The sequence below is a fragment of the Scheffersomyces stipitis genome, chromosome 7 (genome assembly GCF_000209165.1).
Source record: "Scheffersomyces stipitis CBS 6054 chromosome 7, complete sequence".
NCBI lineage: Eukaryota > Fungi > Ascomycota > Pichiomycetes > Serinales > Debaryomycetaceae > Scheffersomyces > Scheffersomyces stipitis.
This window is the reverse complement of record NC_009047.1, coordinates 943,790-955,700: the sequence shown is the minus strand read 5'-3', so window position 1 is coordinate 955,700 and position 11,911 is coordinate 943,790. Positions and strand designations below refer to the sequence as shown.

The 11,911-nt window shown below is 41.4% G+C and overlaps 6 protein-coding genes across 6 annotated transcripts; 3 read left to right on the top strand and 3 right to left on the bottom strand. All coding sequences in view use genetic code 12, as the record gives it.

Annotated features, from left to right (window-relative positions):
• Positions 1 to 60: 60 nt before the first annotated feature.
• Positions 61 to 939, bottom strand: MET8 (Protein involved in the expression of PAPS reductase and sulfite reductase. Also executes last 2 steps in the biosynthesis of sirohaem; the record flags this gene model as incomplete). Its single annotated transcript, XM_001386158.1, has 1 exon — positions 61 to 939. One exon carries the CDS (start codon positions 937 to 939, stop codon positions 61 to 63), a length of 879 nt encoding a protein of 292 aa, XP_001386195.2.
• Positions 940 to 2,971: 2,032 nt separating this feature from the next.
• Positions 2,972 to 5,783, top strand: PICST_85246 (predicted protein). The gene is made up of 2 exons (XM_001386335.1): positions 2,972 to 5,440; positions 5,486 to 5,783. The coding sequence occupies exons 1-2, from the start codon at positions 3,631 to 3,633 to the stop codon at positions 5,572 to 5,574; spliced, it is 1,899 nt and encodes a 632-aa protein (XP_001386372.2). The 5' UTR covers positions 2,972 to 3,630; the 3' UTR covers positions 5,575 to 5,783.
• Positions 5,784 to 6,361: 578 nt separating this feature from the next.
• Positions 6,362 to 6,952, top strand: PICST_91009 (40S ribosomal protein S12). Its single transcript, XM_001386334.1, has one exon. It carries the CDS (start codon positions 6,396 to 6,398, stop codon positions 6,828 to 6,830), a length of 435 nt encoding a protein of 144 aa, XP_001386371.1. The 5' UTR covers positions 6,362 to 6,395; the 3' UTR covers positions 6,831 to 6,952.
• A 471-nt stretch (positions 6,953 to 7,423) lies between these two features.
• Positions 7,424 to 9,468, top strand: PICST_33555 (predicted protein; the record flags this gene model as incomplete). Its single annotated transcript, XM_001386333.1, has 2 exons — positions 7,424 to 7,476; positions 7,803 to 9,468. The coding sequence occupies 2 exons, from the start codon at positions 7,424 to 7,426 to the stop codon at positions 9,466 to 9,468; spliced, it is 1,719 nt and encodes a 572-aa protein (XP_001386370.2).
• On the bottom strand, positions 9,467 to 10,615 carry PICST_85407 (predicted protein). Its single transcript, XM_001386157.1, has 2 exons — positions 10,565 to 10,615; positions 9,467 to 10,148 (listed from the first exon to the last, which is right to left on the bottom strand). The coding sequence occupies exons 1-2, from the start codon at positions 10,579 to 10,581 to the stop codon at positions 9,752 to 9,754; spliced, it is 414 nt and encodes a 137-aa protein (XP_001386194.1). The 5' UTR covers positions 10,582 to 10,615; the 3' UTR covers positions 9,467 to 9,751.
• A 360-nt stretch (positions 10,616 to 10,975) lies between these two features.
• PICST_49396 (predicted protein) lies at positions 10,976 to 11,722 on the bottom strand (the record flags this gene model as incomplete). The annotated part of the gene is made up of 1 exon (XM_001386156.1): positions 10,976 to 11,722. The coding sequence occupies one exon, from the start codon at positions 11,720 to 11,722 to the stop codon at positions 10,976 to 10,978; it is 747 nt and encodes a 248-aa protein (XP_001386193.2).
• Between the last annotated feature and the right edge of the window lie 189 nt (positions 11,723 to 11,911).

Sequence of the window (11,911 nt, the reverse complement as noted above, 5' to 3'; positions counted from 1 at the left end):
CATGGCAGTGTTAAATTTGCACGAAACTAAGGGTATCCTATAAATTTACGTCATAATGCTTCAATTCTGCTCCTCCAAAGTGCAAACAACTTTCTTGAACTCGTCAAAGTCCGCAGGAGGATAATCAGGAAAGAACTTTATAATATTGTCAACATACTTGTGTCTGTTATCGAACGGGGGCGCGGAACTTGGTGGAATCAACTCTAACTCACTCCATTGCTTTAGACTGAACATGTCAGTCAAGTTTTTGATCCACGTCATTCTCGTATCAATACTGACCAAGTCATCGTCTATGACAATCTGCTCACGTAGTCTTGTACGAACCATACCCAAGTTTTCTACAGCCATGTTGAGGTCGATTCCGACGAACTCTTTTGCAATATTGTCTTTTATGAGCTTGGATAATCGAGGAGACTTCCCATTGGTCAGCACCATGATTTGCAAGTTATCTTGGTTAATCATAGACCCGAAATAGAAGTCACAGAGCTGGGGCTTGTCAGCAATATTCACCGGTAATCGCAAATATTTACATTGATAATAGATTTTTGTTGACAATTCATAATCGTCTATACAGCAGCAAACTACAGCAAACACTTCATTGCACACCTGGTTCTGTATCTGCTCGTAATTGGTTGGCTCAATATTGTCCAAGTCCCCAATGTTAAGATGGATATTCTCATAGAGAGTCAAGTCTGACGTGAGATAGTCTCTACGAATGAATTTATGGAGCTTTTCTTGTTGGTCTAACTCAAAAATATCCTTATGCACTTTCTTGTCGTCTTTCCCAGCCACTACTGTGACTTTTGCATCTGCTCTGAGTAAATGGTTAATTCTCGATAAGGCTACTTCCCCAGATCCAATTACAAGACAGTGTTTATTCTGGACTTGCCATGCAAGTAGAAGCGAAGCTTTCGGCTTAGACAAACCTGATGACGACATCAACTTCACTAGATTTCAGTCAGAATATCGAAGAAAACGACCAGCAAACCTCATCGTTGAATTTGAAAGCTCTACAGTCAACATTATACGTTTGGGTCACGTGAAATTCTCGAATCGGACCATTAAGGCAGAACCCAGCAGCAACAACTTTTTGACGACAAGGGGTTGCCGAAGGACAGTCTGGAGCGCTGATGAGTTCAAACAATCGGTACATCTGGATTGCTCTTCTTTGCTTTCCTTAGCTGGTATTTGCTATTCCCAAGGGGAAGAAACGGGAAGGAATACTTTCCCAAGAATTTTAGTAAGGAAGTCTGACCAAGATGTCAACGACAAATTTGGAAGCCATTTCTTGCAACAAATTAAGGGTTTTAGAGTCTATCTCAGACGTACACGTACTTCGCTGAAAGGTGGGAGTCTAGTCCCGGTGATTGCAAAGTGTCACTATATAACTTTGGGAAATATCACGTGACACAAACATGATAACATAGTCCTGATAATGAGGGTCAAGTCCGTTTTTTGAAAGGTGAATTGAATTGTGCAGGATCTATACTTGATTATATGGTATATGTGTGCAGGATAATAAAGTAAGGGTATAACCTGTAATTTATAAAACTCAGTTCAAGATACTAAATCTCCTTTTCTCTGAGGTGGTTTCCTCTCTTCCTCTATTAGTTGAGTTGTCGCGTCCAGATCTGTCAGAAATGCAAGATCGGATATGAATTTGAGAGACTTTTGAAAGTTTACATATGTAGATAAGAGATTCAGCTCAAAAGATTTAGCTAAGGAAGTTGGTGGTCTACGAGAGCTACGAAAGTAAAACGATACTGGCGAAACCCGAGGGAACCGTAGTACAGAAGCAAGAGATATCGAGGAGGGAACTGGGGCAAACCAGGTGTCGTTACCCAGTCTGTCTTGCAAGATAAAGAATTGCTCTCACGTGACGAAGAGTAAAATTGTAGCAGTTGTAGGGGTAGTTTCATTGAAGTTGACAGCAGAAGCAAAGAGTAGAGAGTAGTCGGTTCGTGGTTCGAAGCACAGCTGTCAGATTCAGGATACCCCTCGTTTCAGCTCCACTATATGAGTCAAGAACTGCATGGACCAAGAAACGTTCGGAGTGCAGAACTCGGTTGGTTAGGAAGCGATGAAGTCATGTGAATGGAAGAGGAAAGGTGCGTTGGGTGAAGAGATAGTGGTTGGAATGATAGCTAGGAGGCTGGAATTGCACGCTAAGAAGACTACGAGAAACACCCAAACTTTTAGTGAGACAGGATCTGAGAATTAGCTATTACTGAGATCAAAATCTACAAAGAAGGCTATTAGCGAGTGGAAGAGAGAAAGAATTAGCGATTGCAAGCTGAAATGTGTGATCATGAGACGGCATGAACTGGTAGATTCAGAAGAGGTGGAGTAAATGGTCTAGGCTACAATGGGCAGGGGATGGACAGACATTTGGTACAAAATTGTAGATAGCTCTGTCTGGCTCTGGCTCTATCTGGCTCTATCTGACCAACTCCAAGCCCGAACCTCCTATATAGCTGCTCTATATCTGGCTAGAAATTGCTGTGTAGCTGTCAAAAGCTGTCAAAAGCTGTCATATAACTGCCGTAAACTGCCATACAACTGCTACTGGCACTTGTGCCATTGTTCCGTTGTCGCAAAGCTGTAGGCATTTAGCGTATGCGTAATAGAGTCATAATTGCCAGAGGACTCCGTAATTCCATCAGTACTCTGGTCGGAAATTCTCTTTTTTCACCGAGCAAATCACATCGCACAGTTCTTGCTCTTGTAGTCATTCTCGAGGTCAATTCGGTCTCCTATATGCTTCGTTCAGAAGAGTACTGGCCCAGTCTTACTCTCCTATCTCCATGCTCCACCCTATCAATCCACGCTTATCCGGTATGTTCCACGCGCCACGAAAAAATTTTCTTTCTGCGGAGCCCACAATCACTAATTTAATAATAATAGGCTTTCGGTGTGGATTCTGGAAATCGCTGGACTTTCGTTTCTTACCAGCATTCTTCTTATTCTTCATCTTTTCTCTTCAGATTCCTCGCCCCGCCACTCGATCGTATCCCAAACCATTTATCTCCACTGCTAGCTTGCCCCTGCTGCACCAAACACTCAATTCCAGACCGTGTCTTATCCACAGGCAGTCACCGTAGTCATATCTAGAAAATTTTGATAGTCATTCGGACAACCATCTAAGAACAGCAACGAGCCGCTTGTGTCTGTCTGCTGTAGCTATCAATTTCAACACCCACCGAGTCCAGACACTTCTTGCTTCATCTGGTTCTACTCGCATTCATTGTGTTTCCAAGTTTACTCCACAATTGCTTTACCCCAGAGTCGTGGGCAATTGTAGTTCAATCGCACAGCACAATTCACAAGTCTTACGAAACACAACCCATAACAGGCTATTACTCATAACAGATTCTTGTATTCGTAGCTGGAGTTCTTGCCGGCTTCATCGACACCAACAGATTTCTATTACTAATTATCACTGAATTGTCATTACAAATACAACAGACTACAGAAATCCTTGCAATCACTACAGAATTCACGAGCAATTCATAACACCATTCTCATCATTCAATTCTTATCAACATACAATCGATAAGGATTACTTTTATTCATTTCACAATTACTTTCATATCTCCCATATCCATATAACACCCCATACTCACCATCACAATGATGTCTCGAACTGAGAGACGCAAATCTATGGCTGAAAGAAGACCCAGCGTCTCGTACACCCCTCTGGTGATTCCCCATTTGGCCGGCTTGGAAAAGCCACAGGAACCTTCGTTGAAAATCGACCAGTGTGATGTTTTAATCATGGGAACGGGCCTAGTAGAGTCGATCCTTGCTGCCTCTTTGTCGTGGCAAGGTGTCCAGGTGCTTCATATCGACAACAAGAACTACTATGGAGACTCGTCGTCGACATTGACCATCGACCAGTTGAAGAAGTGGTGTATGGAAGTGAATCTGGGTCGTCTCCAGCATTTCCAAGATGCCCAGATCTACATTCCTGGTGGTAAGTCGACCAACAAGTTCAACTCCAAAGACTACGGCATCGACCTCAGTCCCAAGGTCATGTTTTGCAAGTCGGATTTGTTGGCATTGTTGATCAAATCTCGTGTGTACAAGTATCTTGAGTTCCAGAGCTTGAGTAACTTCCACGTCTTTGAAAACGACGATTTCTCCCAGAAAATCACTACTCAGACTTCGAAAGAAGACATCTTCACCGACAAGTCGTTGTCGCTAATTACCAAGCGGAACTTAATGAAGTTCCTCAAGTTCATTCTCACGGACAACAAGGATCCTGTGAAGAAGAAGATCTTAGTAGATAACGGCAAGGTCAAAGTCCAAGACTTCTTGGTCAAGCAATTCAACCTCGAGCTTCCACAGATCAATGAGTTGGTGTACTCCATCGGCTTGTGTATCAATGAAGGCACCGAGACCAGAGAAGCCATGGCCAAAATCAAGCGCTTCTTGGTCTCTTTCGATGTCTATGGTAGCTTCCCAGTAATGGTATCAAAGTACGGAGGACCAGGAGAAATTTCCCAAGGTTTCTGTCGTAGTGCTGCTGTCGCTGGAACAACTTACAAGTTGAACACATCCCTTGTAGATTATGACCCCAGACTGAAGATCGCCAAATTCAACGACGGTAGTCATGTAAAGATTAACGAAAAGTTAGTCATTTCGCCTACCCAAGTGCCCAAGTTCTTGCAATCCAATTATAATGAAGTCACCGAGAATCTCAAGCAATTCAGCATAACTCGTTTGATCACTGTAGTCAGAAGGGATTGCAAGGAATGGATGGCAGAACAGGACTCTTCAGCAATTGTGGTCTTTCCTCCACATTCGCTTCCTACTAACAACGAACAGAGCGTCCAGGTCATCATTCAAAACGGTAATACCGGTGTTTGTCCCGAGGGTCAGTCCATCTGGTTCAGTCACACAAGTGAACAGGACTTGAATCGTGCCAAACAGGATTTGGAAAGCGCCTACGAGAAAATGGAAGCCTCTTTGTTACGTGAAGCCAATGCTGACTTAGAAGGTGCCTTTGATGACCAGGACTTTGTTCTCAGCGCACAGGGTACTCCAGTATTTGTCAACTCGTTCAAGTTGGGCGAATCCTTACAAAACTTTGTGCCTAAGGAAAAGTTGGAAATAGTCTGTAAAGTAGGATATGTGCAGAAGACATATGCCAATCCCGATTTGTCTAACATCTTCCATGCCACAGCTGAAGACAATGTCGTCTTGAAGAACGTAGCGGATGCTGAAAATGACATTCTTTTCTCCAACATGCCTTCTGCAGAGTTGAGCTATGATGGTAACATCAGTGAAGCGAAGTTGATCTACCAGAAGATCACAGGCTCTGATGAAGATTTCTTCGACGTAGATTTTGAAGACGATGACGACGATTACGACAACAATGACCCACATGACTCAAGCAATTTGGGCTCCTCAACCACCTTAAAGTCGTCTAGTTCCAATGGTGGTATTGTCGGAGGAGGACCCAACTCTAGTTCTAATCTCCGAGCTCTAGCTTCCGATAACGAAGATGTCATTGTAGACTCTTCAGATGATGATGACCACAATCCTTTCGGAGCCGACGAGATGGAGTTGTAATTTAGCTATAACAATTCGTATTAACGAAGTTGACGAGGTTGCTACCGAAGCTTATTGCCATGTTCTTATAGCTGCATGTATTCTGCTTTGGCTCTTGCCTGGATGACAAGCCTGTAGTCGTTTTAATTCTATTCAAAATCAACTGTCTAAATAGCTTGTTCTTATATACTTTGGTTGCTTTTACTGTTAATTTATTAATCTACCGTTCGATCTTCTGCATAGATGTACTAATAGCACGAAACTAGATATCATGAAGTATAGAAGTAAAAACTTGGTAAACGCATTTCTACTGTGGTAGTGGTATGGTGTCTATTATTGCTATAGTATCATGCATAGTATTCTAATAGTCAATCGTCCTTTTTCATTCCAGTTATTCCATAGTCAACTCTCAATGCTCGACATATCTGGAAAATTCAAGCGATGAGTGAAAAATTACAGAAGCCTACGTTTATTACTACTGCCAGCCAGTGGAAAACGGTTATTTTCCTGGTAGCATCCGCAAAACCGCCGCAAGGGTTGCATCCCGCAGGCAAAGTTCAGGAACCACTCGTTAAGGGTAGCGATTATTGCCCCAGCAATGAACCAATATATAGTATAGAGTTAAATCACATGCTTTTATGTGATACTAGGGTTCAAGCCCTAGTCGCGCCATATGTTCAAAAAAGTAAGGCACTGAAAAATTGGTTTGCCATCGCACGACCTCTTCATACCTACTGGCTGAAAATTTTAGAAACCTCTACAAAGAGTGAACTACTCTTGTTGATAATTTTAAACGGTACTGAGCAGATTCCATACCTGTCGAAGAAGTCTATTATACTAAAATGTCTGACGTTGAACAAGAACAAATTGTCGAAGAAGTTGCCGTTGAACAAACCGAAGCCGGCTCCATCTCCATCGAAGATGCCTTGAAGGTCGTCTTGAGAACCTCTTTGGTCCACGACGGTTTGGCCAGAGGTTTGAGAGAAGCTTCCAAGGCTCTTTCTAGAAGAGAAGCTCAATTGTGTGTTCTCTGTGACTCTGTCACCGAAGAATCCATCATCAAGTTGGTTGAAGCTTTGTGTAACGAGCCAGAAGAAAAGATCCCATTGATCAAGGTCTCTGACGCCAAGTTGTTGGGTGAATGGGCTGGTCTCTGTCAATTGGACAGAGAAGGTAACGCCAGAAAGGTCGTTGGTGCCTCTTGTGTTGTCGTCAAGAACTGGGGTGCTGACTCTGATGAAAGAAACATCTTGTTGGAACACTTCTCTCAACAATAAATGAGCGGTTTAGCAGTTGGTTCTGCTGAATTGCTGCCCTGAACATCTTGTCTTTGACGGGTGTTCTGAAAAGGTAGTGATATTTTGTATAGTATTAATATTAATATAAAATCCTATTTTTCAAAACTACACATATGTCTATTAGTGTCTAGTAGTATATAATACCAGCATATTCATTCCAGAAACTAAAAATACAGGAAGCATCACTTATACATGCGAGATAATCTGTTCAGAATCTTGGAATAGGTCGCATACAAGGGGATTCCTTTTGATATAGAATATTGAATCACATAAATCACTTGCTCCAGACTCGCATTATGATGCTTCAATACATACAGAATGATTCAATATACTCTCTCCCCACAAGTTCAGAAGAACAATGTCCTCTTTTGTACAACACTTCGAAGTCTATCTTGTTGCCAATGAACGACTGATAGCCTTTCCTTTTGGCGTCCCATGTTTCTTCTCTATTATACTCTAAGAACAGCTTCAGAATTTTGCAATCATTCCTGTACATAGTCGTATCCAAATCAAAACATATAAACTCTAATATTGAATTGTTAGTTTGCAACTGCTTCTTTTCCGCAAACGCAATGGCGGTCGATGATAGAGTTTCTCGTAAGAAGTCCCGTGTCCGAGGATCGGGGTAAGTGTTTTGATTGGAAAATTGAGGAAAATCGAAAGAATAAGCTCATATATCTCATATACCTAGAGTTTCTGGAATGATTTCATATGCGAGTTAAGACAACAAGAATTATATCTTTATTGAAATCAAATGGTCGATTGGCTCCATTTGAAATAGGATCTACTTTATAAGAGATCATGAGTACGAAAGCATACCTTTTCTTTATGTGCTATGCTATCAACATAGTATTTGATCAACTTCTATTCCGATACTAATTAATTGAAACAACCAATGATAATTACGATTTCCGAGATGATTTCAGGATCGAAGTACTAACACCTTTTAAGAAAACGAAATGTTCTAGTGGATGATTTCTTCGTGCTAAACAAACAATCCACTTCAGACAAACCAAGTAAGAAACGACGTCTCACGGACAGTCTTAAGTCTGCATTGAACCATTGGGATAACATCGAAAGTCTTCCCAGACTTCGAAATCGAAAAGTTTCGGCAATTGGAAAAGCAGATTTGGACAATGCTAATTCTAAGACTACTACACCAGTACCTCAAGATAGGGGAGAGCAAGAAGAGTCTCAACCTCAGAACAAACTGGTTCATTCTGTGGCCCTTCACTCTGAGGAGGCTGGGGAGTTGTTAACTCCGTCTCATTTGATCAACCAGTCTATCTATGACGAAATTGAGTACACAGGAAATCATAATCAGGATGAAAGTCTCCAGGTAACGAACAGCGATGTTTCGGTAAGAAAAAGTGCAACTGATAAAACAAACAGTGGACGTGGAAGACCAAAAAAGAGAGCAAGAGTCAATGTAGGTCGTCCACGAAAAGTGGACAAGCCTAAGAACAATTTGAATAGCACTACTGAGGCTGCTCAGAAAGATACAATAGAGAACAACGAGCACGATTCTTCAGCTGAAACGTCGTTTCGAAGAGAGAGTTTAAGAAAGACAAGGAGAATAAGCTACAAAGAAATGGTCAGCGACAACGAGAAAGAAGAGTCCAGTGAAGACGAGAAGATAGAGTATGCATTCCGATCGCTAGCTGCACGAACGTTGCGACAGAAGTCGAGACTCAAGCAGTTTCTTGGAGGTGTAGATTCGCCAGAAGAAGCAGAAATTGTAGAAGAACCACATACAAGGATCAGAAAAATTCGAGATAATGTGAAGAAGCGACAGAATGAGTTGAGAGAATCGCAAGAAAGGAATAAAGTATCGAATGGAAAGACATTAAGAAAATCAAAATCAAGTGACAGGACAACAACAAGCGACAATACAAAATCAAATGGAAATAAGTCAAGAAAAGCAAAATCCAAGTCTAGGGTCGAGAGCACTGAAACTGGCCCTGAGAGTAGAATTGAAAGAGTACCATCACGAGTGAGGGAAAGAGTAGCGCCTATTCCGTTATCGAGAAAGAGGCGGAACGAACGTCAGAAACCAATGAATATTGATGTTGAGAGATTGAGAGATGAAGAAAACAAAGACAAACGCGTCAAGATTCACACAATCGATGTACTTAGACATTTAGTCAAAGAGTACGAACCGGAAGAAACTGCCTCAGAAGTAATTAGAGAACAAGTTGTTCAGGAAGACTTCAAGGCACATCTTGTCCATCAGCTAGACTATCTTATGGATGTTCATTCCGCTATAAACGATATCACTACAAGAATCAACGAGGTTCAGAAGTTGAAAAACGAATACCGACAAAGGATATACACGTTGAAACAGAATCATGTTGATGTGGGTACCAAATTAAACACATTAAGAAGTCAATATAATCGAGACAAGGATAGACATGCCGAAGTTCAAATGGTCGAAACCGAAATGAAGTCGTTGCAACAGATAGGCAATACTACAGAGGATGCAAAGCTGTCGTTGAGCCAACAGGTTACAGTTGCGTTGAGCCGTGCATCGTCGATTGTGAATCCTTCTGCTGGAGTCCTACGTAAACTTCAGATTGTAAACCAGAAGCTTGTTGACCTCGACAAGGAACTATTATAGATAACGACAATAGAACAAATATTATAATAATTAACAATTAACTAATTAACTACATTATGTACGTAAACAGAAACGTTCAACAAGGATGGGACACAACAATGATTTAATCATTAAGCAATTAGACAACAAGGGCATTGCAAACTTTCATGACTTTACAACTCAAAATCTTACGTAGCCCTAGAAGTTTCGATGTCTTAATAGTTTACAATCTTCAATCATCTAACTTTCAGCTACAAGAAAGGTCGTACCAGATTTGCAATGTTCCTAGAAACTACATCCGTTTCTAGGCATCGTCGGAAACCAATGCCATGATCATTCTGTACAAGTAGAAGAAGAACAACAACAAGTGGAAACCCAACTTGATGAAAGACTCCTTCTTGTGCTTGGACAAGGTTCTGAAAATCTCGGTAGCATCCAAGAGATGGTTCTTGTTGAGGAACTTGTTGACGTTGTAGGCCAACAAGGGGAGGTTCAACAAGAAGGGGAACCAGTAGCCATTGACCAAGAACAAAGTAGTGATGAAGGCATGCAAACCGGATTCAGGAATGAACCATGGATTCAACTTGTTACACAACTCAATTGGGTTGATGTAGTCACACTCCAAGTCGGAGTACATGATGGTGAAGAAAACTTGTGAAAACAAGTTGATGGCGTTGATTATCACCGCAAGAATAAATAACCTGACGTTCTAGTTAGTATTTGTACGACTTCGAAAAGACAACGAAGATAGATATAAGATCCATAGAATATATGGAAGAACGATATGAAATGATTCGAGGATATAAAACGCTATGCAGCCATGATATGATAGAAATAGATAATGAGATAAATAGTTAGATCATCGAAGATCATATAGACTGATAGATCAAGCTGTGGTACAATACCAGATCTGTGATTGATTAATGGAATTTAGACAATAACAATTTGCAGTATTATATTCATCATGGCCTTCAATTTATTTGGTGATCCATTCTTCTGAACTTCTCCGCATGGCTTCCATATACTTCTTATCTTCATCTACTCCCAGTTCCGTTAACTGTAAGAAAACTCTGATCTCTTCCGTTTTGAGATAGCAAAGGATCTGAAATTTACATACCAGCTTTCTCCGTTCATTTTGCTACTGATATTTCGTGATTGGTTGGAGATGACAGACAGAAAAAGTCGACAGATTCAGACCCTCTATTTTCTAACTTTCGATGCATTTATTATCACTTGAGGTTTGTTCAATTTTTCGGTGTGTCCCTGAGCTCGACTGCCCAATCGGGAGGTGTGTGGCAATAATGCGACCATAGCCTGGCCCACTAATGATACTGTCAACGATAAATATCCTATTCCTATATCTTATATCCCTCTAGTATTAACTATGTCTAGATGCTTATATCTTATTGTTTATATCTAATAGCATTGTGAACGTATATATGTAAATACTCGTAAGCAGTTCGTAGAATATATTTTGTATTTCTCAAATTGATTGTGAGAAAGAGTATATTCTGACTAATACGTATGTTCATTTCTCTCTCTCTACACAGCTCCAGGAGAAAGATGAAGAGACCAGTACCTTGTCGCCTACTTCACCGGCAAATGTCAATGGGAACTGGTCAATTTGACCATATTCGATCTGGTTCTGCCATTCAGCAACAGCCAGGTTGAAATGGCTGCGAATTACATGGATATTTTCAGATTGCTTATCGTACACTATTCCCTGGATCCAGAAGCCTAGGCGAATGAGCTTCCCTAGGTATCTAGAGTTGTCCTTGATTTCGAGCGAAAACCCTGTGATCGACTCGGGCTCGGATTCAGCAGGCTCTCTAACTTCCTCGGTAGGGGTAGACCGCAATGGATCCAACGACCTCCAGATCTCTATATAATCCTGAACCCTCCCGGTAGCTGGGTTGACCATAGATCCTACTTCTTTTCTGTCGTGTGAACCTTCAATGGCTGAAAAATCACCAATGTCTTCACCAGGAGCTACGTATTTTCCACTACGTACAGACTTGGCAATTGCCTGGCTATCAATCTCGTTGATAAACCTGATCTTGTTTGTTCCTTCTATAGGCTGCTCTGTTCCACACAAACACCATTGGAAGACCTCGTCGAAAAACGGCTGGTTCTTGTGCTGGACATAGGGATAATGAGTTTTCAAGATTCGGATATCGACATAATGGCCCTGTGGAGAAGTGAAGGCCATCGTATGTGAGAGTTCCTCGGCCTCTTCAGGCGGCCATTGGATAGACACCCTGGTAGAGATCACCATAATAGATTGAAGATTGCTGAATACTGAAGATTGCCGGAGCAAGTAGCGATTTCTGAGAAAGTATTATCCACTGATATCGTGGTGGTGGAGTAGTTGCGGAATTGGAGCGGAATTCTTGAGGCATTCCGCCCTATATATACTGGCCAAAGTTATTAGTCTGTACACTGGCTAGGTGCAAAGAGTATATCT